Source organism: Strongylocentrotus purpuratus, unplaced genomic scaffold (assembly GCF_000002235.5).
Source record: "Strongylocentrotus purpuratus isolate Spur 01 unplaced genomic scaffold, Spur_5.0 spur5_scaffold_15, whole genome shotgun sequence".
Classification (NCBI taxonomy): Eukaryota; Metazoa; Echinodermata; class Echinoidea; order Camarodonta; family Strongylocentrotidae; genus Strongylocentrotus; species Strongylocentrotus purpuratus.
Window position 1 is genome coordinate 14,024,128 of NW_022145600.1, and position 24,397 is coordinate 14,048,524.

General features: G+C 37.3%; 2 protein-coding genes across 3 annotated transcripts; one reads left to right on the forward strand and one right to left on the reverse strand.

The window, feature by feature from the left end:
* Positions 1-5,436: 5,436 nt before the first annotated feature.
* On the forward strand, positions 5,437-10,542 carry LOC115918639 (ADP-ribosylation factor-like protein 3). 2 transcript variants are annotated; one of them, XM_030985647.1, is made up of 5 exons: positions 5,437-5,647; positions 5,921-5,932; positions 7,304-7,472; positions 7,951-8,132; positions 10,279-10,542. In XM_030985647.1, the coding sequence occupies exons 1-5, from the start codon at positions 5,495-5,497 to the stop codon at positions 10,444-10,446; spliced, it is 684 nt and encodes a 227-aa protein (XP_030841507.1). In that variant the 5' UTR covers positions 5,437-5,494; the 3' UTR covers positions 10,447-10,542. The 2 variants fall into 2 exon arrangements, with proteins under 2 accessions (XP_030841507.1, XP_030841508.1); XM_030985648.1 differs by lacking the exon at positions 5,921-5,932 and having other exon boundaries at positions 5,439-5,647.
* Positions 10,543-17,384: 6,842 nt separating this feature from the next.
* On the reverse strand, positions 17,385-20,211 carry LOC115924049 (HIG1 domain family member 2A, mitochondrial-like). The gene is made up of 2 exons (XM_030985649.1): positions 19,976-20,211; positions 17,385-18,714 (listed from the first exon to the last, which is right to left on the reverse strand). The coding sequence occupies exons 1-2, from the start codon at positions 20,145-20,147 to the stop codon at positions 18,533-18,535; spliced, it is 354 nt and encodes a 117-aa protein (XP_030841509.1). The 5' UTR covers positions 20,148-20,211; the 3' UTR covers positions 17,385-18,532.
* Between the last annotated feature and the right edge of the window lie 4,186 nt (positions 20,212-24,397).

A 24,397-nucleotide genomic window follows, 5' to 3' on the forward strand; every position in this document is an offset into this window, starting at 1 on the left:
AGTACCATTAAATTGCCCATTTTTACTACAGATAAGGGCCTTTTTTCCTTTCTGAATGTCACTTCCCCCTTCTCATAACTGCCAATATTCAGACCTGATAGGTGCCCTACTTTCTCTGACTCTCCTACCGCTTTTTCTTGTTAGTACCCCTTTTCTACCTCGTGTTTTTTTACACCGAGTACATCTGCATTGTGAAGCGATGTCTTATCCACATGACCACTGTGCTTCACTGATATTAACTAGTTCGGTTCAAGATGTTAACACTTTCTGATGTTAATGACTTTAAAAAATATGCTGATGAACTAATTTTACTCCTTGTTGAGGAAGAGGGGGTGTCCCCTAAACAAAAAAAAGAAAAGGACAATCAATATGAAGAAAAAAAGTGATTAAAAAAACACGAAGTAGAAAGAAATAGCCGGGAATCGAACCGAGTACATCTGCATTGTAAAGCGATGTCTTATCCACATGACCACTGTGCTTCACTGATATTAACTTGTTCGGTTCAAGATGTTAACACTTTCTGATGTTAATGACTATAAAAAATATGTTGATGAACTACTTGTACTCCTTTGTTGAGGAGGAGGGGGTGTCCCTTAAACAAAAAAAGAGATGAAAAAAAAAGCGAGGTAAAAAGGCATAGCCGGGAATCGAACCGAGTACATCTGCATTGTGAAGCGATTTCTTATCCACATGACCACTGTGCTTCACTGATATTAACTAGTTCGGTTCAAGATGTTAACAATTTCTGATGTTAATGACTATAAAAAAAATATGCTGATGAACTACTTGTACTCCTTTGTTAAGGAGGAGGGGGTGTCCCTTAAACGAAAAAAGAGATGAAAATAAAAGCGAGGTAAAAAGGCATAGCCGGGAATCGAACCGAGTACATCTGCATTGTGAAACGATTTCTTATCCACATGAACACTGTGCTTCACTGATATTAACTTGTTCGGTTCAAGATGTTAACACTTTCTGATGTTAATGACTATAAAAAAAAATATGCTGACGAACTACTTGTACTCCTTTGTTGAGGAGGAGGGGGTGTCCCTTAAACAAAAAATGAGATTTAAAAAAAAGCGAGGTAAAAAGGCATAGCCGGGAATCGAACCGAGTACTTCTACATTGTGAAGCGATGTCTTTTCCACATGACCACCGTGTTTCACTGATATTAACTTGTTCGGTTTAAGATGTTAACACTTTCTGATGTTAATGACTTTAAAAATATGATGATGAACTACTTGTACTCCTTTGTTGAGGAGGAGGGGGTGTCCCTTAAACAAAAAAAGAGATGAAAAAAAAAAGCAAGGTAAAAAGGCATAGCCGAGAATCGAACCGAGTACATCTGCATTGTGAAGCGATGTCTTATCCACATGACCACTGTGCTTCACTGATATTAACTTGTTCGGTTCAAGATGTTAACACTTTCTGATGTTAATGACTTTAAAAATATGATGATGAACTACTTGTACTCCTTTGTTAAGGAGGAGGGGGTGTCCCTTAAACAAAAAAAGAGATGAAAAAAAAAGCGAGGTAAAAAGGCATAGCCGGGAATCGAACCGAGTACATCTGCATTGTGAAGCGATTTCTTATCCACATGACCACTGTGCTTCACTGATTTTGACTTGTTCGGTTCAAGATGTTAACACTGTCTGATGTTAATGACTATAAACAAAATATGCTTACGAACTTCTTGTACTCCTTTGTTGAGGAGGAGGGGGTGTCCCTTCAACAAAAAAAGAGATGAAAAAAGAAAGCGAGGTAAAAAGGCATAGCCGGGAATCAAACCGAGTACATCTGCATTGTGAAGCGATGTCTTTTCCACATGACCACCGTGTTTCACTGATATTAACTTGTTCGGTTCAAGATGTTAACACTTTCTGATGTTAATGACTTTAAAAATATGATGATGAACTACTTGTACTCCTTTGTTAAGGAGGAGGGGGTGTCCCTTAAACAAAAAAAGAGATGAAAAAAAAAGCGAGGTAAAAAGGCATAGCCGGGAATCGAACCGAGTACATCTGCATTGTGAAGCGATGTCTTATCCACATGACCACTGTGCTTCACTGATTTTGACTTGTTCGGTTCAAGATGTTAACACTTTCTGATGTTAATGACTATAAAAAAAATATGCTGACGAACTTCTTGTACTCCTTTGTTGAGGAGGAGGGGGTGTCCCTTCAACAAAAAAAGAGATGAAAAAAGAAAGCGAGGTAAAAAGGCATAGCCGGGAATCGAACCGAGTACATCTGCATTGTGAAGCGATTTCTTATCCACGTGACCACTGTGCTTCACTGATATTAACTTGTTCGGTTCAAGATGTTAACACTTTCTGATGTTAATGACTATAAAAAAAATATGCTGACGAACTACTTGTACTCCTTTGTGGAGGAGGAGGGGGTGTCCCTTAAACAAAAAAAGAGATGAAAAAAAAGCGAGGTAAAAAGGCATAGCCGGGAATCGAACCGAGTACATCTGCATTGTGAAGCGATGTCTTATCCACATAACCACTGTGCTTCACTGATATTAACTTGTTCGGTTCAAGATGTTAACACTTTCTGATGTTAATGACTTTAAAAATATGATGATGAACTACTTGTACTCCTTTGTTGAGGAGGAGGGGGTGTCCCTTAAACAAAAAAAGAGATGAAAAAAAAAAGCGAGGTAAAAAGGCATAGCCGGGAATCGAACCGAGTACATCTGCATTGTGAAACGATGTCTTATCCACATGACCACTGTGCTTCACTGATATTAACTAGTTCGGTTCAAGATGTTAACACTTTCTGATGTTAATGACTTTAAAAAATATGCTGATGAACTAATTAATATCAGTGAAGCACAGTGTTCATGTGGATAAGAAATCGTTTCACAATGCAGATGTACTCGGTTCGATTCCCGGCTATGCCTTTTTACCTCGCTTTTTTTTTCATCTCTTTTTTCGTTTAAGGGACACCCCCTCCTCCTTAACAAAGGAGTACAAGTAGTTCATCAGCATATTTTTTTTATAGTCATTAACATCAGAAATTGTTAACATCTTGAACCGAACAAGTTAATTCCAGTGAAGCACAGTGGTCATGTGGATAAGACATCGCTTCACAATGCAGATGTACTCGGTTCGATTCTCGGCTATGCCTTTTTACCTCGCTTTTTTTTTCATCTCTTTTTTTGTTTAAGGGACACACCCTCCTCCTTAACAAAGGAATACAAGTAGTTCATTAGCATATTTTTTATAGTCATTAACATCAGAAAGTGTTAACATCTTGAACCGAACAAGTTAATATCAGTGAAACACGGTGGTCATGTGGAAAAGACATCGCTTCACAATGCAGATGTACTCGGTTCGATTCCCGGCTATGCCTTTTTACCTCGCTTTTTTTTTCATCTCTTTTTTTGTTTAAGGGACACCCCCTCCTCCTTAACAAAGGAGTACAAGTAGTTCATCAGCATAGTCATTAACATCAGAAAGTGCTAACATCTTGAACCGAACAAGTTAATATCAGTGAAACACGGTGGTCATGTGGAAAAAACATCGCTTCACAATGCAGATGTACTCGGTTCGATTCCCGGCTATGCCTTTTTACCTCGCTTTTTTTTTCATCTCTTTTTTTGTTTAAGGGACACCCCCTCCTCCTCAACAAAGGAGTACAAGAAGTTCGTCACCATATTTTTTTTATAGTCATTAACATCAGAAATTGTTAACATCTTGAACCGAACAAGTTAATATCAGTGAAGCACAGTGGTCATCTGGATAAGACATCGCTTCACAATGCAGATGTACTCGGTTCGATTCCCGGCTATGCCTTTTTACCTCGCTTTTTTTTTCATCTCTTTTTTTGTTTCAGTGACACCCCGTCCTCCTTAAGAAAGGAGTACAAGTAGTTCATCAGCATATTTTTTATAGTCATTAACATCAGAAAGTGTTAACATCTTGAACCGAACAAGTTAATACCAGTGAAGCACAGTGGTCATGTGGATAAGACATCGCTTCACAATGCAGATGTACTCGGTTCGATTCTCGGCTATGCCTTTTTACCTCGCTTTTTTTTTTCATCTCTTTTTTTTGTTTAAGGGACACCCCCTCTTCCTCAACAAAGGAGTACAAGTAGTTTATCAGCATATTTTTTATAGTCATTTACATCAGAAAGTGTTAACATCTTGAACCGAACAAGTTAATATCAGTGAAGCACAGTGGTCATGTGGATTAGACATCGCTTGACAATACAGATGTACTCGGTTCGATTCGCTGCTATGCCTTTCTACTTTGTGTTTTTTAATCATGTTTTTCTTTTTTGTTTGTTTAGGGGACACCCCCTCCTCCTCAACAAAGGGATACAAGTAGTTTATCAGCATATTGCTAAGGAGGCATTTTTCCGATCTCTCATCTTGTAAACCCCATGACCTTTTGACCATCATAGAAATAGTACCAAGCTGATAAATTGCCCTAAATATGTAAAGGTTAAAGCAATGAAGGGGTTTTCTCCATTCAACTGCATTTATAAAAATTAAAGTCACTCATTTTTTGTTTGTTAAGACTACGTATACGGTATGCTATGATAAGATATTTTTATTACCCCACATTCCCCGAAATAACAGATTTCTCCTTTAGCCTGGAGCGACTGAAAGCATTTTTTTTTAAATTTTTTTTTTCTCAAGCTCACTCGGTAGGCTACGCCAGCTAGGATAACACTAAGCTTATAAAGTAATTGTTTAATTTGTTATTTATTCTTTCATACTTTTATTGTGCTAAAATCCCGATCGGGATCGATGATTTTATTCAAATAATAAAATCTTTTTTGTTTACAATGCGACCTCATAAATCTTTTAATTCTTGCTCGCTTGCAAATGAATCTTCAACAATCACACACAACTTCAAAATATAGTATAATGTGAAAGGTCATCATCTGATAATGTATTAATTGGAACGTCTAATACTGTTTCACTTGGAGTTTACCCTTAGTAGATTCCCCTTTCTTTTCAGAAAATGCCTTTTTGTTTGGGCACCCCCACTTTGAAAGAAGCCCCCCCCCCCCCCTGTGTAGACCATAGAAATACAATGTATATTACGATTTCATCTCTATGGGGAAGACGGTAAAAATTCTGCTTTTAGGATTATAAAAAAATAAGTATTTTGTCTCTTGATGCGCTGTGAAGCACATCTCCAAACGAAATAGATTGAATTATTTGTTTTTTCAGGGTTGTTTAAAAAGAAATTCATTGAATAAGGCGAAATTCATTCCAGTGATTTTCTGACTACATCATCTATATTTAATTGTGAATGCTTTAAATTTAAGTTTGAAATTGTTTCATTGATTTTCTTTCAATGATGGTCCAACAGAGTCAAGGAATCTAAAAATCACCCACCCGTTTAACTAAAGATAGAATCGGCGTATCACGGTCCCTCTCTAAACAAAATTAGTTGTTAATTTATCCGCATTTTCTAAGATACCGTAAAAGCGTAATTCCACAAACTCAGAGGTCTAATTTCAGCGGATCAGCAATGGCGTTATCGTGGTTTCAAGAATTGTCTTTCTTATCAAAAGCTGCCGTTGTTGTTGGAACAAGTGCATCTCTAATTGGTGGAACATATATCCTCTACAAAAGATTAGCTGTTAGTGGCACTGCAGGACCTGGGGAAAGTACTCGAGCAGATGTAAATATACTAAATTATATTATATTGCCCCACATGTTCATTTATAAGTTTGTTAAAGGGGAAGTCCACCGCGATTTCAAGACTTGTTAAGTTAGTTTTGATAGAAGCAGAAAATGAGAGGAATAGGTCAGTGAAACCTTGAGCAAATTCCGACCAAAACATGAGAAAGTTATTACTTTTCTAATTTGCGATCAATCAGATTCCTAAAATTAAAAATAGTAAAATTTATGTAAAAATGTAAAATTATTGTTTCATTTCACTTTTCAATTTCAGTTGGTTGCCATGGTAATTCTACTATTTGTCAATTATGATGGGGGATTGGCCGTCTGGACACTGATTCTGAAGTTGACTGAACAAACATAAGGACTTCTCTTTTACCTTCGAATTCAACAGAATATATTTATCAAATAGCACTGTCTAGGGTCTATCATTGACTCTCTATGCTTTGCTGGAGTGGGTCTAGCCTCTACTCTAGAATCTAGGCCTACTGCCTAATAAACAACTAACCGTCATGAATATTTGTCCTTTAATATTACGTTTATTATAATATATCCAACATAATTCTTGGAAGATTCATGAAATATAATAATTGCTTGTTAACTTCTTCAAATTGCTGTTTTAAATCAACTGTCCGAATACACAACGTCTCGGTATAGACTACTTATGTTTTTTATTTGAATTGTTTATTTGGTGTTTCAAGTCTTATTGGCTAGTTTTCAAACTACTTTCCCTCCCTGAATATTCGTCCTTTATCATGTTTATAATAATATATCCAACATATTTAAGTCTTGGAAGATTTATGAAATATAATAATTGCTTGTTAACTTCATTAAATTGCTGTTTTAAATCAACTGTCCGGATTCACAACATCTCGGTATACTCTCATTAACTTAATTCAATCGTCCATTGTTCACTCTTTAAATTGTTTATTTGGTGTTTCAAGTCTGATTGGCTAGTTTTCAAACTACTTTCCCTCAAAGTCGGGGTACTGTACATCTTTCACCAAATCCCTGTAGGCCTATTTTTTACTTTCATTTGTATATTCATAGCTACATGTAATTATTAAATACTGAGCACAGGTGCCGTTCATGTAATTATTTTTTTATTTTTTATATCATTGTCCATTTTATATCATTATTCTGCCAAATGCCAATCAGGCCGTTTCTTCAGTGATTTTCAAGAGTTTGAAATCATAATAAAAACAGCACTCTTTCATTTCTATCGCTTCCCATTGAGAGGGCAGTATTTCATGCAGGTTTTTGCAAATTCGACAGTAAACAGGCCTCAACATAGGAAATAGATTAATGTACAAATTCTATGTTAGTGAGTTATGAAGGGAATCAAGGGATTCTTGAATCTTCTATGTATAATTTCATTGAAATCCAATGATTCCATTTTTTATATGGTTCAGATGATATATTCATAGGAATTTGGGAAATATGAATATCTCTAGCACCTTCTATTAAAAGCAACGTCAATTCCCTCATTGCCATAGACATTACACTGCCTCAATATGAACATGGTCACCATCATCTGACCTTGCTCAAAATTGTTATATTTCTCAAAGTCATATGAATATATCATCTGCAACATATAAAAAATTGAATCATTGGACTTTTGTGTATCAAAAGTGAATTGATGTTCTTGCCTTGGCAGACGGCGAATCCTGAAAAAAGAGTCCTTGTTCTTGGATTGGATGGAGCAGGGAAAAGCAGTCTACTAAAATGTTTGAGTCATCAAGAGGGAGATGGCAAGCTGGAGCCAACAGAAGGCTTCAACGTCATGTGCATTCAAGCCAAGAATACAACTCTCAACGTCTGGGAAGGTATGCTCAAGAGTCCATAGTTTATCGTGGATTGCCTTGTCAGTTTAAAGTACAAGAGGGTTAGAGTAGTAAATTGGTTAAAACTAGTACAGTAATTACTAATTACAGTACCAGTACTTCAGATTTCTTCATTTAGATAGAAGAAATGTTACATTCCAAGTACCGATAGTCAATAATTTTTGTATTCATAAACATTCATTGAAGAACAATACTTAAGTAAAGGAGTATTGTTCCATTTGTTTTGTATTCCATTGTTTAGTAATAATTGGTTAATATTTGCAAAGATTTATGCAATTAAGCATTGCACTAATATGTTATGTTTCTATTAAGTAACAGAATGAACATCATTCTTAATTTATGTGGTATTTTGCTCCAACGATGTGAATGCTTTTCTTATCCACATCTTTTGATTTACAGTAACAACCATTCACAACCATTCACAATTATAAGCATTTATTTCATCTTCCTTTATGTACAGTTGGTGGAACCAAGAATGTGAGGTCATATTGGGATAACTTCTTGCAGGGCACAGAGCTCCTTGTCTTTGTGGTAGATTCAGCCGATGAGGTCAGGTTTCCTGAAGCTAAAGAAGAGCTTCACAAACTCCTCAAAGACGGACGCCTAGAAAAGGTCCCACTTTTGGTCGTTGCCAACAAACAGGTAAGAACATTAGATCAATGTAAACCCTTTTAGAGTTTTAGTGCCAACAAAAGATTTCTAAACTTAACTTAACAAAAATGGGAAATATTCTAGGAAGAATACTCAATGTGTTCCCGAAACCTGTTAGTGTTGAGCCTTGCCTAGTATAATACATGTTTAAAAAATATGGGTATTAGTATAATGTAAGGAATAGTTGTTCAAATGGAGGTTATCTTGGAGGATAGTTGGCTAGGTGTAAGTGTTCTGAGGAGCAATTGTCTCAAGGGGCGGCATTTTTGGGGTGGCTGTTCTGGATATAGTCATCCTGGGGGTAGTTTTCAGGATACTGTAGATTTGGTGCTATCTTGTTACATTCAAAGTATCTTGCAAAATTAGCGCTTGTGGGGCTATTGCCTTTTGATTTGCCATCAACAAAATGGAGGAATATGAGTGTTCTCCTTTGAACCATATGCAATATTGTGCACACAGTGTGTGTGGGGAAGCACTGAATCCAATGACCAGGGTTATATTTTATCTGTAAAGCGCTTAGAGACGTTGGAGATGTATTAAGCGCTTTATAAAAGCTGAATATTATTATTAAGAGTCTATTTTAAGTGAATGGGAATCTTGAATGACGACATATTGTTATAGTTCATTTTACTGATGAATTTGAATTATAATGATAATAATAATGATAATAAGTCTTGTTTACCAAGGTTATCCTCATCAGTATTTATAATGTTCTCCTGAAGAGCCCCTTTAATCATATTGTTATGCCTCCGCCACCGAAGGTGGTGCCGGAGGCATCATGTTTTCGGGTTGTCCGTCCGTACGTCCGTACGTCCGTACGTCCGTACGTCCGTCCCGTTTGACCGTTATCACAATATCTCAAGAACCATTTAAGATTTAAACTTAAGACTCGGGAATAGTATTTATCACCATAGGAAGACGATCTGATTAGATTTTGGAGTACGTAGGTCAAAGGTCACAGGTCACAGAGGTCAACTTATGAAATTCCTTGTATTGAGTTTGTTAGCGCGATATCTCAAGAACCATTTGAGATTTAAACTTCAAACTAATAAGGATAGTATGTATCACCATAGGAAGACGATCTGATTAGATTTTGGAGCACGTATGTCAAAGGTCAAGGGTCACAGAGGTCAACTTATGAAATTCCATACATTGAGATTGTTATCATGATATCTCAAGAACCACTGGAGATTTAAACTTCAAACTTAGTGATAGTGTGTATCACTATAGGAAAACAATCTGATTACATTTTGGAGCACGTAGGTCAAAGGTCAAGGGTCATAGAGGTCAACTTATGAAATTCCATACATTGAGATCGTTATCATAATATCTCAAGAACCACTGGAGATTTAAACTTCAAACTTAATGATAGTGTGTATCACCATATCATAATATCTCAAGAACCACTGGAGATTTAAACTTCAAACTTAATGATAGTGTGTATCACCATAGGAAGACAATCTGATTAGATTTTGGAGCACGTAGGTCAAAGGTCAAGGGTCACAGAGGTCAACTTATGAAATTCCATACATTGAGATTGTTATCATGATATCTCAAGAACCACTGGAGATTTAAACTCCAAACTTGTTTAAATTGCTCTATGGCGGAGGCATCATTTTCGACTGCGCGCAGTCAAAATTCCATCTAGTTACCCTTGCTTTAGCCAAGCTACCACGATAAGGCGCTCAAGTATTCAAGGAATTTTTTCCTACACCTGGATGGAGAGTGTCAAATCTAGATTTATATTTTGCCAAAGGACGTTAGTGCTGCAGCAGGTACTGTATCCACTAGACCATGACAACTCTTTGTGAGGAATTGATGTAGAGGTGTCGTGGTCCAATGGACATGTCACCTGACTGTGGATCACAAGGTCCGCAGTCTAAGTCCCGCCCCGGCACCAATTTCCTTTGGCAAGACATTGATCTGCATTTGCCACTCTCTACCCAGGTGTTTAATGGGTACCCAGTAGGATGCAAAAGTTAATGTGGTTAGATGAGCAAGTGTGCGATCGTGAAAATGATGCTTGGTTGGAATGCTCCCCAGGGAGTGGAGAATTTACATACATTATGTGCGGGTAAGCCTGAATCCGATGATTTTTATTATCATGATGACATTCATTCTTTATTTGTTTTGTTAGGATCTTCCTGGAGCTAAGAAAGGAGGTGCTTTCTTGGCCAGCTTAGACCTGGTCTTACCCCTCAAGGGTAGAGATGTCCATCTGCTTGAAGTGAGCTCCTCAGCAGAGAAAAAGAGCGCCAACATGTCTGAAGTCTTAGATCTCATGTCCGTCCTCTCAAAGAACTAGTACTCCATTTGAATCCAATCGTCATTTGATTGAATAACGCATGCTCCAGCGACTATTGTCTGCGGTCAATTTCTTCAAGGGAAATTTTTAACTTAACCCTATTTAGCCCGGGCTATTTTGAAACTGCATAGCCCAGGGGGGGGCTTCTCAGGCCCCCCCCTGTGATCTCGGCCGTGAAACGCCCGATCGCCGCGAAAATTTGCATACATGTCAAGTGAAGTGTATAGAATACTATGGTAATTTCAATTTTTTTGAAAAATTCACTCATTTGCATATTTATGGTAATTTATGCAAATAAGGTCATTAAATTCACATTTTTGCCCATAAATCAGACATTATTCATATTTAAGCATTCTTTCTCACTACATATATTTGTTAGACCATTTGGAATAATAATACAACACAAAAATTTGAAAAACCAGGGTTATTCCTTATGTTATCTATTGTTTTGATAATTTCTTATGTATTTCTTTGTTTTTTTAACTTATGTATTTTATAGTTTTTGTTGTTTTATTTCATTTCCAACTATAATTCAACTATTTTGACCCCAAAATAAACACCTAAAATCTAAACAAGACCAAATAACCAATGTTTTACCTCTTTATTTGAAAAATGAGATTTCCATATGTTTTGTACACAAATCACAAAAATGAGCGATTTTCGGGCTGACATGCGAAGACAAAAGGACACGTGACTTTGTAATGGTAGGTCCGATTTTCGAAAAATTTCTTTCAAAAGTTGCGCAAGACTCGAAAGAAAAAAGTCACAAAATTTCAGTGCAAGATTTTCTTGCGTTAAAAAATTATCGCGAAAAATGTCGAGGGGGGGGCTTCTCAAGCCCCCCCCCCGGGCTAAATAGGGTTAAAAGAAAATCCAACTTTAACAGACAAGTACTCTAAACGAAAGCAAAAAAAGCAGAGAAGCAGACTGGTAAATGTTTGAATGAAATCGGACAGAAAATTAGAAATTTGAATTTTTGAAAGATGTAATCACTGTATGGGCATTTTTGGCTGAAGGGTTAATGTCACTTTGACGTAGTGCCAGACAACTTTCCCATTTGTTCCAACAATTTTTTCAAACTTTCGCCACTCTGTTTTTCTTAGTTTTCTGCTTTCATACAAATGAACTTATTACAAAGGTTGGATTGGCCTTTAAACCATTGACCCAACACTATACCTTACTCCAACCTTAACTCTAAACCTAACCTACATACCAAATTGCAATCCTTAATCTATTAAACCTTTTATTGTGGACGATGTATAGTTCAGAGCAATTTTTGCTGGAGCAAATATTGTGTGACCTGATATTTGTGTGTAACACATCGATGTAAATACACCTGTAATTATTTTGTACAGAGAGTTTTCTGTTATTATTGCTATTGCTGTTGTTGTTGTTGATGATGCTTGATATGGATAACGTAAGGATGATGTAGGAAATGAAATAACTGAATCTGATTCAGGTGACTTTGGAGGGGGAAAAAGATATGCATGATTTTATTTCTGTGTATTTGTGCTAAGTTGTATTCATTTATAATTCATAATAATGGTAATAATTCAATTTTGATGTCATTTTAAAAATTGAAATTGCATTCCTATATTTGTTTTTGACTTGCTTTATTGAGTACATGTTGTAAGTCTATCCATGTGTACTCAGTCGTTCAATGCTGTAGAACACACATGTCCATTTAAGAACCCAAATATATCTATATCTCGCTCTCGCTCTCGCTCTCTACATGTATCTCTCTACCTCTCACTCCTTCTCTCCCTCTACCTCTCACTCTTTCTCTCCCTGACCCCTCTCACTGTATTTTTCTTTTTGGTATGATCCTCTGCCTTCTCAGTTTTTCTGTCTCCCCTATAACCTTCACTATCCCCTGATTAACTTGACTAATTTTTCATATCTCTCTTCTGTAGACATATTTCGTCCTTTTGCTTTCTGCACTCACTTCTAATTTCTGTGAATTAAATTGCCTTTATTCCCTAAGTTCATTGTTTTTAGTGCTGTACATTACAACATTCCTGGTTTTCTCTCTATTATGTTTAATTGATTTGGAAGTTCCTCCCTTGTAAATTTCACCTGTCAGTGAATTTAAATCATTTTGAATCATCTAAAAACACTTTTTGTACAGCTAGCTAGAATGTGTAAAGTCAACCTTTAAAAACTTTACCTCACTTTCTATTGACCAACAGATAAGAATTATGACGAAAATTAAGAATAGCATAAAACCGTACACACAGAACCCAAGTCAGGCCCTATTCTATGTGAGCTCATTCAGATGTATTCCTCTAACAAGTCGCTTTTATGTTTAAACCAAGAGGATATTTATTATTTAAAGTTGTAATATCTCTTTACAGAAGTAATATTTGAAGCTCATTTTATTTAGTATATAGTAGCAACAAGGAAAGCCAAACATGCAAAACAAATTGTGTTTTGTTGGTGACTGGTAGACTTTAAGATATATCCAGAGTACCAACAGGAATCTATGAAATCCCACCATTGTCACTTGCCAGATTTAACCTGATGCACAGATCAATAGTTGATCAGTAACCTTAATAGATTATTTAAAATGAGTTGGAGATGTTCATACATGTAAGTTATGTGTAAAAGTATGTTCAGGAGAAGTTGTTGTTCATATCATTTACAACCAGATCTTAATCTATATATTGTGCACATTTGTGAGTTTTTTCTGTGACAGATTTAGATATGTGACAGGGAATTATTATTTGAATAGGTTTCTAGTATTGATTTAGGTACTTTCCTGCAGTTATTTATGTCAAGAGTACTTTTCTTCACGTCTCTCTCAACCTGAACAGTACTCTGACTTAGTTTGACTGTGAGTTAAAATCAGTCCGTATTGATTTAAATGGCAAGGTGCAAGTGTAAGATTAGAAGAAAACCACATTAATTAGTAATTACACGTATCTTCTATTGAGAGCCAGAAAGGCATTAACTTAATGCAAAGGGATATTGAGTTAAAGATGAAGTTGAGTTCTGGTCATGCGATTGCATTGTGAAAGAAACGGTGTGGAATCGATCAGAAAAGGTTGATCATCTAGCATATAAGAATTTGTGTGTATTGCAAGGTTTTGGAATCATCAAAATGATAAGAAATTTGGCCAAGTCTTGGTAAAGTTACAAACACTGTACACAGAAAGATGTATATGGGACTACACGAACACGTGGCGTAAAAAGCCGGCCCCCCGATTTTTACGATGTTACATGCATATTTAGAATATGAAGGCATTTGAAGAGCCATGCTTTTCAGGGAACATATCTTATCTGATGTTCTTCCACACTTGCATAATAAGAATGAGTAACGCTCACAAATTATTTTTCACCTCTTCCCAGAACTCAACCTTCTCTTTAAGGCCTTTCTGGTTCTCCACAGAAGACGATGCATTTTTCTTGATAGAACGGAAAATAGTTCTGTTTGATCTTGAGTACATGTATAGGTCTTGTTTATTGTTTTACAAGATCTTCATTTGAAGGTCTAATAATATTCCCATTTAGTAGGCAAACAGATATCTTGATAAATAGAGTTGTATCCAAGTATTGTGAATCTTGTAAATAGAATGTTCAGTGAGTGTAAAAAGAAGTAGAAACTACATATGTATATCAGATGTCTATTTGATGTTTTGTACATGTACTAAAGGTTACTAAACTTTCAATCAGCCTACAATGAATCCTTTTCATTTATCCTAGTGCTAGTTTTTGTACACCATACTCTGCGTCTTTTAAATTATTAACTTTAGTGTAAAAGTAGAAAACCTTTGTTAAAAATAGCATTCTGAAAAAGTTGTTCATTATGGTGAACCCAACCATGTACATGTAGATATTTACATGGCACTCTGACAGAGAAGTTAGTTTGACTATACACACGTCTCTTTGAAAGCACTGTGGGGTGTTTGGACAAAATTATTTTCAGATCTTGCCGTTTAACGGTTTTAAGAAATGACACACACACACACAAGTTTAAATTCAGAATTTCCTCAAAAGCCTTATTGCCACATACATGTAAGGCAGTTAAGCAAAAATGCACCACCGAGAGGCAAAATTTAGACCTAGATATGCACCGTAAATAAGTAGCATTGTTGTGGGTGGGGGGGAAAGGGAGGGTTCATAACCTGATCAGTTGTTTACTGTAGGACACGAGAATACATCGTCTGTTTGGAGCCAAATGGCATTAAATCATGTGATTTCACACAGAATCAATGCCTTCTTGGCTCCAAACAGATTCAAAATAATATTCATCAACAAAAAACAACAACCGTGCTTCGCAACATAATGTTGAATTGTGCAAACACACGACACCAACAGGGTTATCTTCATATATTTTGGGGTATCTTTTTGTTTCAACAAGGAACCGGTAGTCAATTTTAATTATACCTTTACAGCACACATTACCTCATCAGTATGCTACACTATATCATCTGTCTGGAGCCAGAAGGGCATTGATCCATATACAATGTACTTAAACTACTTTTAAGTGTATGATCACCCGACAACCTTTTGCTCTGTACATGGATGTAAAGGGTTCCATATCCATATTGCTGTACTAAACTCAAAATATTAATTCCAGAAAGAGTTATTGCAAATTTAAGTACCCTCTCAAGTTACAAAAGAGCAACCTGCAAAGAGAGTAGTCTATGCACCCATATATGCACTTGCATAGGATATGACTTGCACAGAACCAAAGTCCGCCTTGGGTTTCATTTTTATGATATCTTTCAATTTCTTCATACTCCTTATACATTAGCCCATTATATTGCTGAGTACCGGTAAAGATTTTTTAGGTCGGTTTTATACATTTTAAGCCCCACCGCACTAGTTTGGCCAGGAGGGATTAGACCTCTCTGCATGGTCACTGGCAGGTGGTTATCTCATCGAATAAGCTCTCAATTAAAAGAAAAAGAGGATCATGGGAGACAAATGGTAACCGATTAGGTATTGTTTGCTATATAGAGGCGCAAGTAGCTATAAGTAGCGCAGTGGGGCTTTAATTGACACAAATCATACTTTTTAGGTGATTGGTACACTTCAACAGTTGAAAAGACAATATGTATAGCACTTATTAGTAAGTTGAGACCATAATCACACCTTCCCCAAAGCTCAATATCATCCAAAGTCAATCACAATTCATTCCAAACAAACAAACGACTATATCATGTTAGAAATTCAGAGAAGTAAAGGTTGTCGTACTCGACACGGAGGTGACATTTAATAAATCCGATGATAATGTTCATTTACAATCATACATTATTTACATTAAAAATACACACGTAGCACATCATTTTAGACACAATTGTATTTCCATGTGAATGGTACATGTATGTTCACTGCTATCCACTCGTATTAAAATGATGGGAGAATTAAGTTAACCAATAGACTATTTTCGTAATACATGTATTATCAAATTTAATGCACAAATCTTTGTAAAGTGCCTCGTTACAAATCATTTCATTCACCTGTTACAAATAATTGCATTTCAGTAGTCAAAATGCAAATTGCATACATTAATAGTTGCTAGGTTGGACAAACATAATGGCTAGTCCTACTTAACAACACGTAATGTATTCTATCCACATTCTGACTATTAAAAATGCAATTATTTGTAACAGGTGAATAAAATAATTTGTAACAAGGCTTTTAACATACATTGATTTTTGCATTCAATTTGATTACATTATAAAAATGGTCTATTGCTCTCTATATCTATTGATCCAATACAGTCATAGGCAAAGAATAAACGTCTTGATCATTTTAGGTAGCTAAAAAACTGTACTTGGCAAATGAAACTGCAGCTTTTTAACAATGGACTGCACTTTGCCAAGCAATATTCACCTTTCTTCGAATGATCTCTCTAATTGGGACAGACATACTTCTGATCCCAAATGATTACTTCTGGTGCATGCCTCCCCTGACTACACTGTAGCTACATGTACATCCTGGATAGGTAAATCTACACAAAACCACCGAAGATGAAATAAAGACGAAATTTTAGATGAAAGTAGCATGAAAACAATTTGTCACCATATTAAAATAAAAAATAATGTTTAAAAAATAACATTTAACTAAAAATTTGTGCAACATACAAATAGACATGAACCTCTTTCCTTATTCTCTACAAATGTAAGTGATCAAGTGTATAGTTCACTAAATCTGCCGTGATACGTGATTAAGCTTTCGCTGTTATTAAGGTACTTGTTTATGTAGTCTCAGGACATGTATTAATATTTAAAAATACTGCTATATAACACACAAGTGACCCGTTCGCATGCATATTAGGGCGCTTTAGTAACGAGACGGTACGCACAGGAGACGGTAATGCGAGCGAAAAAAACAAACTGCGCATGCGCGATTCTGAATTCTCTCCGTCCCGTCGATTTTCGGAACGGTTATCGGCCAACATAGCGTTCGTTCCCTAAACACGACGTAAGAGAGAGAGCTGACAAATAATTTGTATCTAGATCTAACAATGCAGGGCCCTACTGAAGATAAAAACAGGGAATCTACTAGTGTTTCCAATGTCTGTTCGGTATCTATACCTCAATCTACAATAAATTGATGGTTTGGCCGTTTAGGCCTACTTTGGGGGCCCTTTTTCATCGTTATGCATGACGTGCCTGCACGCTGCGCACTACAGCCCACCGCCGGGTCTATTGCCCCGGCGCTCCGGACAAGCCTCGAGGCCCAAGAGCACTAGCACCAAAATGCAGCAGGTGTGCAGTTCAGCGCGGCTTTGCGTCCCCGTCGCCTTTAGCAGACAGCGAAAGCGCTTAAACATCACAACGGTAACAAGAGTGCGAGACCCGTCACAGTTGGTTAAACGCTCCGTCTCCTGTGCGTACCGTCTCGTTACTAAAGCGCCCTACTGTAAAGACCGGACAGATTTTCTAAAGTGAATACATGGGTGGAAAAACTTTGCTGTAAACCTCAATATAAAAATTGTGCCTCCATTCTCACAACAGTGCAGGGTTTAAGCCAGGTTTAAATTGGAGTTTAAGATGTGACCACCATCAGTCCAGGTCAAAGATGTCATTATCGTTAAAATGTTCAATGACACAGCTGGAACAACAGAGTTGAATGTACATGTAGATCTGCTAGACCTTTATGTAAGTTTCACAGCAAGAAAATACAGATTATAGTAGATAGATCTCTCTTGTACTGTACAATCAAAATCTGAAATGCTCTTGTACAAAACATTAGTTTGACACTTCATAAATGTAAAGTTACCTATTTAACTGTCTGTTCAAGGCAAGTCCCTTACATATAATTGTAATTGTTGTCATCCTTTATACAATGACTCCCATGTAGGAAGAAAGCACTGAGGAAAAAGAAAAGCTATCTAATTTGCCAAATCATGTCAGTTCAACATATTTTTAATTTATGAATGCATGATTATCACTCAATGTAAAGTACTTTTTCTGCTTGTATTCCCATCAGAAACAAGATAACAGTATGCTTTTCCTCTCCCCTGCACAGGTGATGCCAAATACTTATCATGTTAAGTTGCAATACATTGGATCAATTGCAACTCTGTAAGACAGGGCCCTGAAATCACAAAGTGTTGTAATATTGTCTCACTTATTCACCATCCATCCATAGAGTTCCTTTGCTGCACTCAATTGAAGTCCAACTCTGGCAAAAGGATACCTTAACCGGTATTAACATTAAGATGACCAAACACATTTGGAGTTTGCCTTTGGCTGTTGTTAAAAGTCTCCAATTCTATTATACATGTAGCTTTAGATGTAGATTATCCGCTTTGGTAAAAGGTGCATTGAAGTGTGATAGTCAAGAAAATAAGTGCAACACTGAAGTTATACCTTCTTCTTCATTCTCATTTGTATTAGATTACTGAATAAAAACAAGGAAAATGTCGACACACATGATGGCAAAAGGTCTGTGGATGATGGCAATTACTGTATCACCTTTATACTACCGTATAGGAGCCCTTATTTAGCCCCTAATTAGGACCGATGGTCGACATGTTCTTAAAAGTCAATCAGTCTATAAGGAAGCACAATTACTTCACGCTGTCCAACTTTCAATCTCCACAGTTATGGCAAAATTTTGAGTGAGTCCTTTACTTTGGTCCCTCAGTGGGCGTTGTCCTTCCAGCTCCCATGAAAACGCCTACCAGTATGGCAGCAATGGTGAATCCTTGGGCCGCCACCCTAGCTCTCATCATGGTCTGGGACTTGGCTGTGTTGCCTCGCTTGAACATGACCAGTCCATACGTCAAGGCTCCCGCAGTAGCCAGGCAACCTGGACATAAGAGTAAAAATAAAGAGTCAAAAGCTAATCTACAAGACTACAAATGCGCTATAAACGGCTTACTTCGAACCATCAGGTCATCACGTCTAGTCGGGAGGCCGCATAACACACATTGTCATGAAACTAAAGAAGAAGATAAGGCGACCTTTCATAGATATTTTCACAAATTGTCAGGTTAATTGGACCAGACCATTTGTAGATGAGAGAGGTTTATTTCACAAACATTAGCCAAGACGTTTTGTGAATATAGGGGTATGTTTTCAAAAAATGTTATGTGACATGACCACCTGACCGGACGCAATGAGCCAATGATTCAAAGTAAGCCCTATAAACCATGGCATCTCACCCTGACACACAGCATATCATTATCCCAGGATAAGATAGGATAGAGGCAAGGTTAGTACAATATAGTTGGTTTATTTATATTGAATGCAGGATATAGATCGGATCAAGATTGGGATTGTTCAGGGAATAGGGATTAGGATTAACATTCAAAGGATGATTGTTTTTTTTAATGATCATGGGCCACGATTTGTACACTTTCAAACTATTTTGGAGCTCTATTCCAAAAATTTACAACATTGACATTTTCCATGTGTTATTTCTTTTATATTGTCGATCAATAATAGCGATTAGCTTAGCTTTTAAGCAGGCATGCGCAAGCATTGAGTAATTCCCTGTTAGGCTAAATTAAGCAACACTCCCTGTAAGCCGCATGCGCCTTTTTACACTAACCACTACTGTTGTAAAAGTATCAAACTGTACCTGCAGGCTGCATTGATTTGCATTTCCGATGAACCAACATTGTGAACGAAGAGACAAAGCTCTCCTCAACCTCTTGCATATTCAGCAATTTCGAGTGAACAGCGTTCTATATCACGAATATTCAACGATACAACATGAATGAATCGTCGGGTTAGGACGAAGAATCACCCTTTTTCCCCATTAAAGACATTTTTGAAGTATAATTTTAAGTGGTTGGAAAGATGCCCAGAGGAGTCGAAAAACATTGTAAGTCAACCTCTTTAAATTGCGAAAAAATTGTGACCCAACCCGCTGTTTTAGGCCCTTCCACCATTCCTCTTGGGTAAAAATAACCGCACATGAGCAAATGGAACGCGAATGTAAACCGCCTGCAGCTTGCAGCCGTAACTAGCGGGTGAGTGCATACAATACTCACACTCACACATACGATGGACGTGCATTTATACCAGTGCGTAATGAGCGAGTATGGACAGGTTGCGTAACTTACCGATTGGGACGAATGGATTCTGCTTCAGTTTCTTGATCAATTTTTCTCTGAATCCTTCTTGCTGAGCTGGAACCCAGTCATATAACTCAAGGGGTATATCGCCTGGATATTGAAATGATTTCCTCATCTCTTTAGGCCCGTTGGGCACTGCAGGTTCCTTGATTGCTGCCATTTTTCTCGTATTTTTGTTGTACTTTGCTTTAGGCCTACTTTTTCTATTTTTTATTTTGGGGGTCGATCGGACGTAGCCTGAGTTCAAGGAGTGGGTTGTATTGGTAGTTTTGCTAAACTATAATCGCTCCATAAACGCTGTATCTATAGAGCACATGCATTTTTAATGATTTCTACTCGATGGCTTTTCTTCATTCATCAAAGCTACGAGACATTTTTTTTTTTTACAGAAAACACGTAATTCATGATTTTTAGGGATAACATACCTAATAGTCAAACGCCTGGACAAATTTAACATACCAAACAACAACAACAACAACAAAGTTAGAGAGAGCTACCATGCATGGCCCGTGATATCATGGAGCTCATAATAAGAGCTACATTTTGACACCCCGTTTGACACATTGTTACAGTTTAATATCAGGGAGCTTTTGCAAAAGGCAAAGAGAAAGATAAGCCCCCAAAGATCAGCCATGCACACAGCGCCCCACAACCGTACCCACAATTATCAGAACACGTACACAAGACATGCAGAAACAAAAGTTGAAAAACATAAACAAAATAAAACAAAACAGGGCAAAGAGAAAGATAAGCCCCAAAGATCGGCCACACAGCGCCCCATGCTCAGCCGGGCCCACAACAATAATTATCAGAACACATGCAGAAACAAAAGTTGAAAAACAAAAAACAAAATAAAACAAAACAAATCCCCCGGGAACAATTAATCACAAACAATAAATTACAAATTAAAAACATCCTACTTCCATCCCCTTATTTCGCATTTCCATGAGAAATCGGAGGTAGGCCTGTTTATAGGCCCTGAGACTTCATGTAATGTAAGGCTAACCATCATTTCAATCTGTAATGATGCAGTTTTGATATAAATTACATCAGTATCAGAAACCATTAACATCTGTGATACGCACGGCTAGACTCTCACTCTCTTTCTCTCTCTCTCTCCCTCGATCCCTCCATCGACCCCCCCCCTTTTCCTCTCTCTCTCTCTCTCTCTCTCTCTCTCTCTTTCTCTCCCTCCCTCTCCCTCTTTTTCTTCCTCTCTCCCCTGTTACAGTCAATGTAATGCATTTTTGTTCAACTTTCCTTCAAATTTGCATGATCTATTTACAATAATTATCTCATTCCAAAGGAAAACAACAGAAAATGGACTTTGAAGAACACGTTTTGATATTCATGCGCAACTCTATTGCAATATTATAATTTTTCGTATCTGTTTCGTTTGTGTGTGCAGTGTGAAATAAGCCTAGATGGATAATTCCTGAAGGTATACAAACAAAGAAATAAACTTTTGTCATGTTTAAGTCGGTTTTTGAAATTCGCTAAGCTAAAGAACTCGTATCTGGAGCATCTTGGGAAATGGAAATCTGTTCTTGTTTATTGGTGTCGTCGCCCCAAAGTTTTCGCCTGTAATTTTAGTCAAATTTCTGAAGTTTGAAACAATATTTAATTAGCACAAAAGAGTTAGTATTTCGTTTTAAAAAATTGGTGCTACACAGGCCTACACCGCTTGTAGGCCTACCCAAGTTACACCAACGAAACCGAAACCAGATCGACTCTACAGACATTTAAAAAAATTACTTGACACCTCCAATGCCCCCCAAAACAGTCGGTCTTGAGTCGGTTTAGCGGTGTGACATGTATAGGAATTAATTTGGAAATTTGAATCTTGAGTGTGTTTGCGCCCTCATCTATATTATCTCTATGTGTCGATTGTACATCGCCATGGTTGATTTTTGCACCCATACAGTATCATACAGCTCAATGCAGTGAGCTTATAAAACGATTTGTACGGTCAAGGTATTCATCTCATTTGCTATGATGGAAATTACATATTCAATTCAATCAAATGCATGATGAAAAATTATTTTGTTATCCTTGGAAAAACGCTATAGCTTTTCCCGCGGTGAATGGTGAAGTAAAATGTAAAGAAAATCACGAGAATGTACAGCATACTCACAAAGATATGGAATTTAAATGTTGAGGGGAACACAAAAGGCCTAAATCTGTTTATATCGTCAGAATTTCATTTCTTAATTTCATTTCTGTATCTGATGGGCCTAATAGTAATAAGATATACTATTCAGTAAAATGCATTGTACAGACTCTCTCACTCTATCTCCCCATCTCTCTCTCTCTCTCTCTCTCTCTCTAGTCTCTCTCCCTCTCCCTCTCCCTCTACAACAAGATACGATAATTTCAACGATATGAATCTTCCCCACTAAACTCAGTTTGCGACCCCCCCGTCCCTCGAAAAAAAAATCGCTGTCAATTTCTGATGCTCTTCAAATTAATCGTATTGCAATCAATATAATGCTTTTTGAGTAATTTTCTTTCAAATTTGCATGATCCATTTTATAATATTCATTTTCATCCAACTTGAGGGGAATGATAGAGTTTAAAGTACATTTTTGTTTATTAATGTGCAACTCTTTAATTGCCAATATAATAATTTTCCGTATCTTTTCCGTTTGTTTGTGGGGTGTCAAACAAGATGGATGGCTCGTCAATATATACAAACAAAGAAATATATTTTTGTCATTGCATATCGCGTTTATCTCGGTTATCAAATTCGGTGAGTTAAAAAATTCATATCTGGGGAATTTTGAGAAATGGACATCTGTTCTTGTTTATTGGTGTCAGCGCGTCCCAGTACCGAGTTTTGGCATGTAAATTTCCAAAAGTTCGCCGCCCCTGAGTCAATCATAAGACCCGTGAAATGTACATCCATTCTAGATGCTCCTGGTACTAACCGTGATCTAATCAATGGCATGCGTTTTTGTTCAATTTGCGCTAACTGCTCGGCTTTTTGTGGGGTCGCCATAACATGATACATAATTATAAATTACACAATAATCATAATATCATAATATAGGATATAATACTATGTGCCATCGATCTAATAAACTCTTCTGAGGCGCAGACGGAGATACCCTGGCTTTTGCACGGTTGCCATTACGGCGCTCTAGCATTTCAAGGAATTAATTCCTGCCAGGTTCCCATTTACATCACCTGTGTTGAGTGTGGCAAATGTAGATCAATGTCTTGCCAAAGGACGGGACTCGCACCACGAACCTTGTGATCGACAGGTCGGCGACGAATCCACTCGACCGCGACATCTCTACGACATTCTCTAGAGGAGAATCTGTTTATAAAATCAGAACCCAGCACATCATTATCTTTGTATAATAAGCCCGTTCTAGTATCGAATTCAGAGTTTTCTATGTATGAGATTGTCCAATTTTTAGAATATGGAGTCTCAATTTTACAACCACCTTTAGTTTCATCTCAAACCATGGCCCATGAACAAACATTGAGAGAAGCAATACCAAAAGTTCGTTGCCTCCTTCATAACAGTTACAGTTGGGTGTAACAGAAACATCGAACAGTCTAGCATTATTGGTTTAGAAGGTGAACACACTCTTTCACATGCAGCCTCGGATGCAGAGACTGTTGAACACATCACATCCACCTCAGCACCTACACCGATTCACAAGATGGTGTTTCACTGACACGTACATGACTATGCATCACAGTTGGGTGTAACAGAAACACCGAACAGTCTAGCATTATTGGTTTAGAAGGTGAACACACTCTTTCACAGCCTCAGAAGCAGAGACTGTAACACATCACATCCACATCAGCACCTACACTGATTCACAAGATGGTGTTTCAATGACACGTAAATGACTATGCATCACAGTTGGGTGTAACAGCAACACCGAACAGTCTAGCATTATTAGTTTAGAAGGTGAACACACTCTTTCGCAGCCTCAGAAGCAGAGACTGTAACACATCACATCCACATCAGCACCTACACTGATTCACAAGATGGTGTTTCACTGACACGTACATGTCTATGCATCACAGTTGGGTGTAACAGAAACACCGAACAGTCTAGCATTATCGGTTTAGAAGGTGAACACACTCTTTCACATGCAGCCTCAGAAGCAGAGACTGTAACACATCACATCCACATCAGCACCTAGTACACCAATTCACAAAATGGTGTTTCACTGACACGTACATGTCTATGCATCACAGTTGGGTGTAACAGAAACACCGAACTGTCTAGCATTATCGGTTTAGAAGGTGAACACACTCTTTCACAGCCTCAGAAGCAGAGAATGTAACACATCACATCCACATCAGCACCTACACTGATTCACAAGATGGTGTTTCACTGACACGTAAATGTCTATGCATCACAATTGGGTGTAACATAAACACCGAACA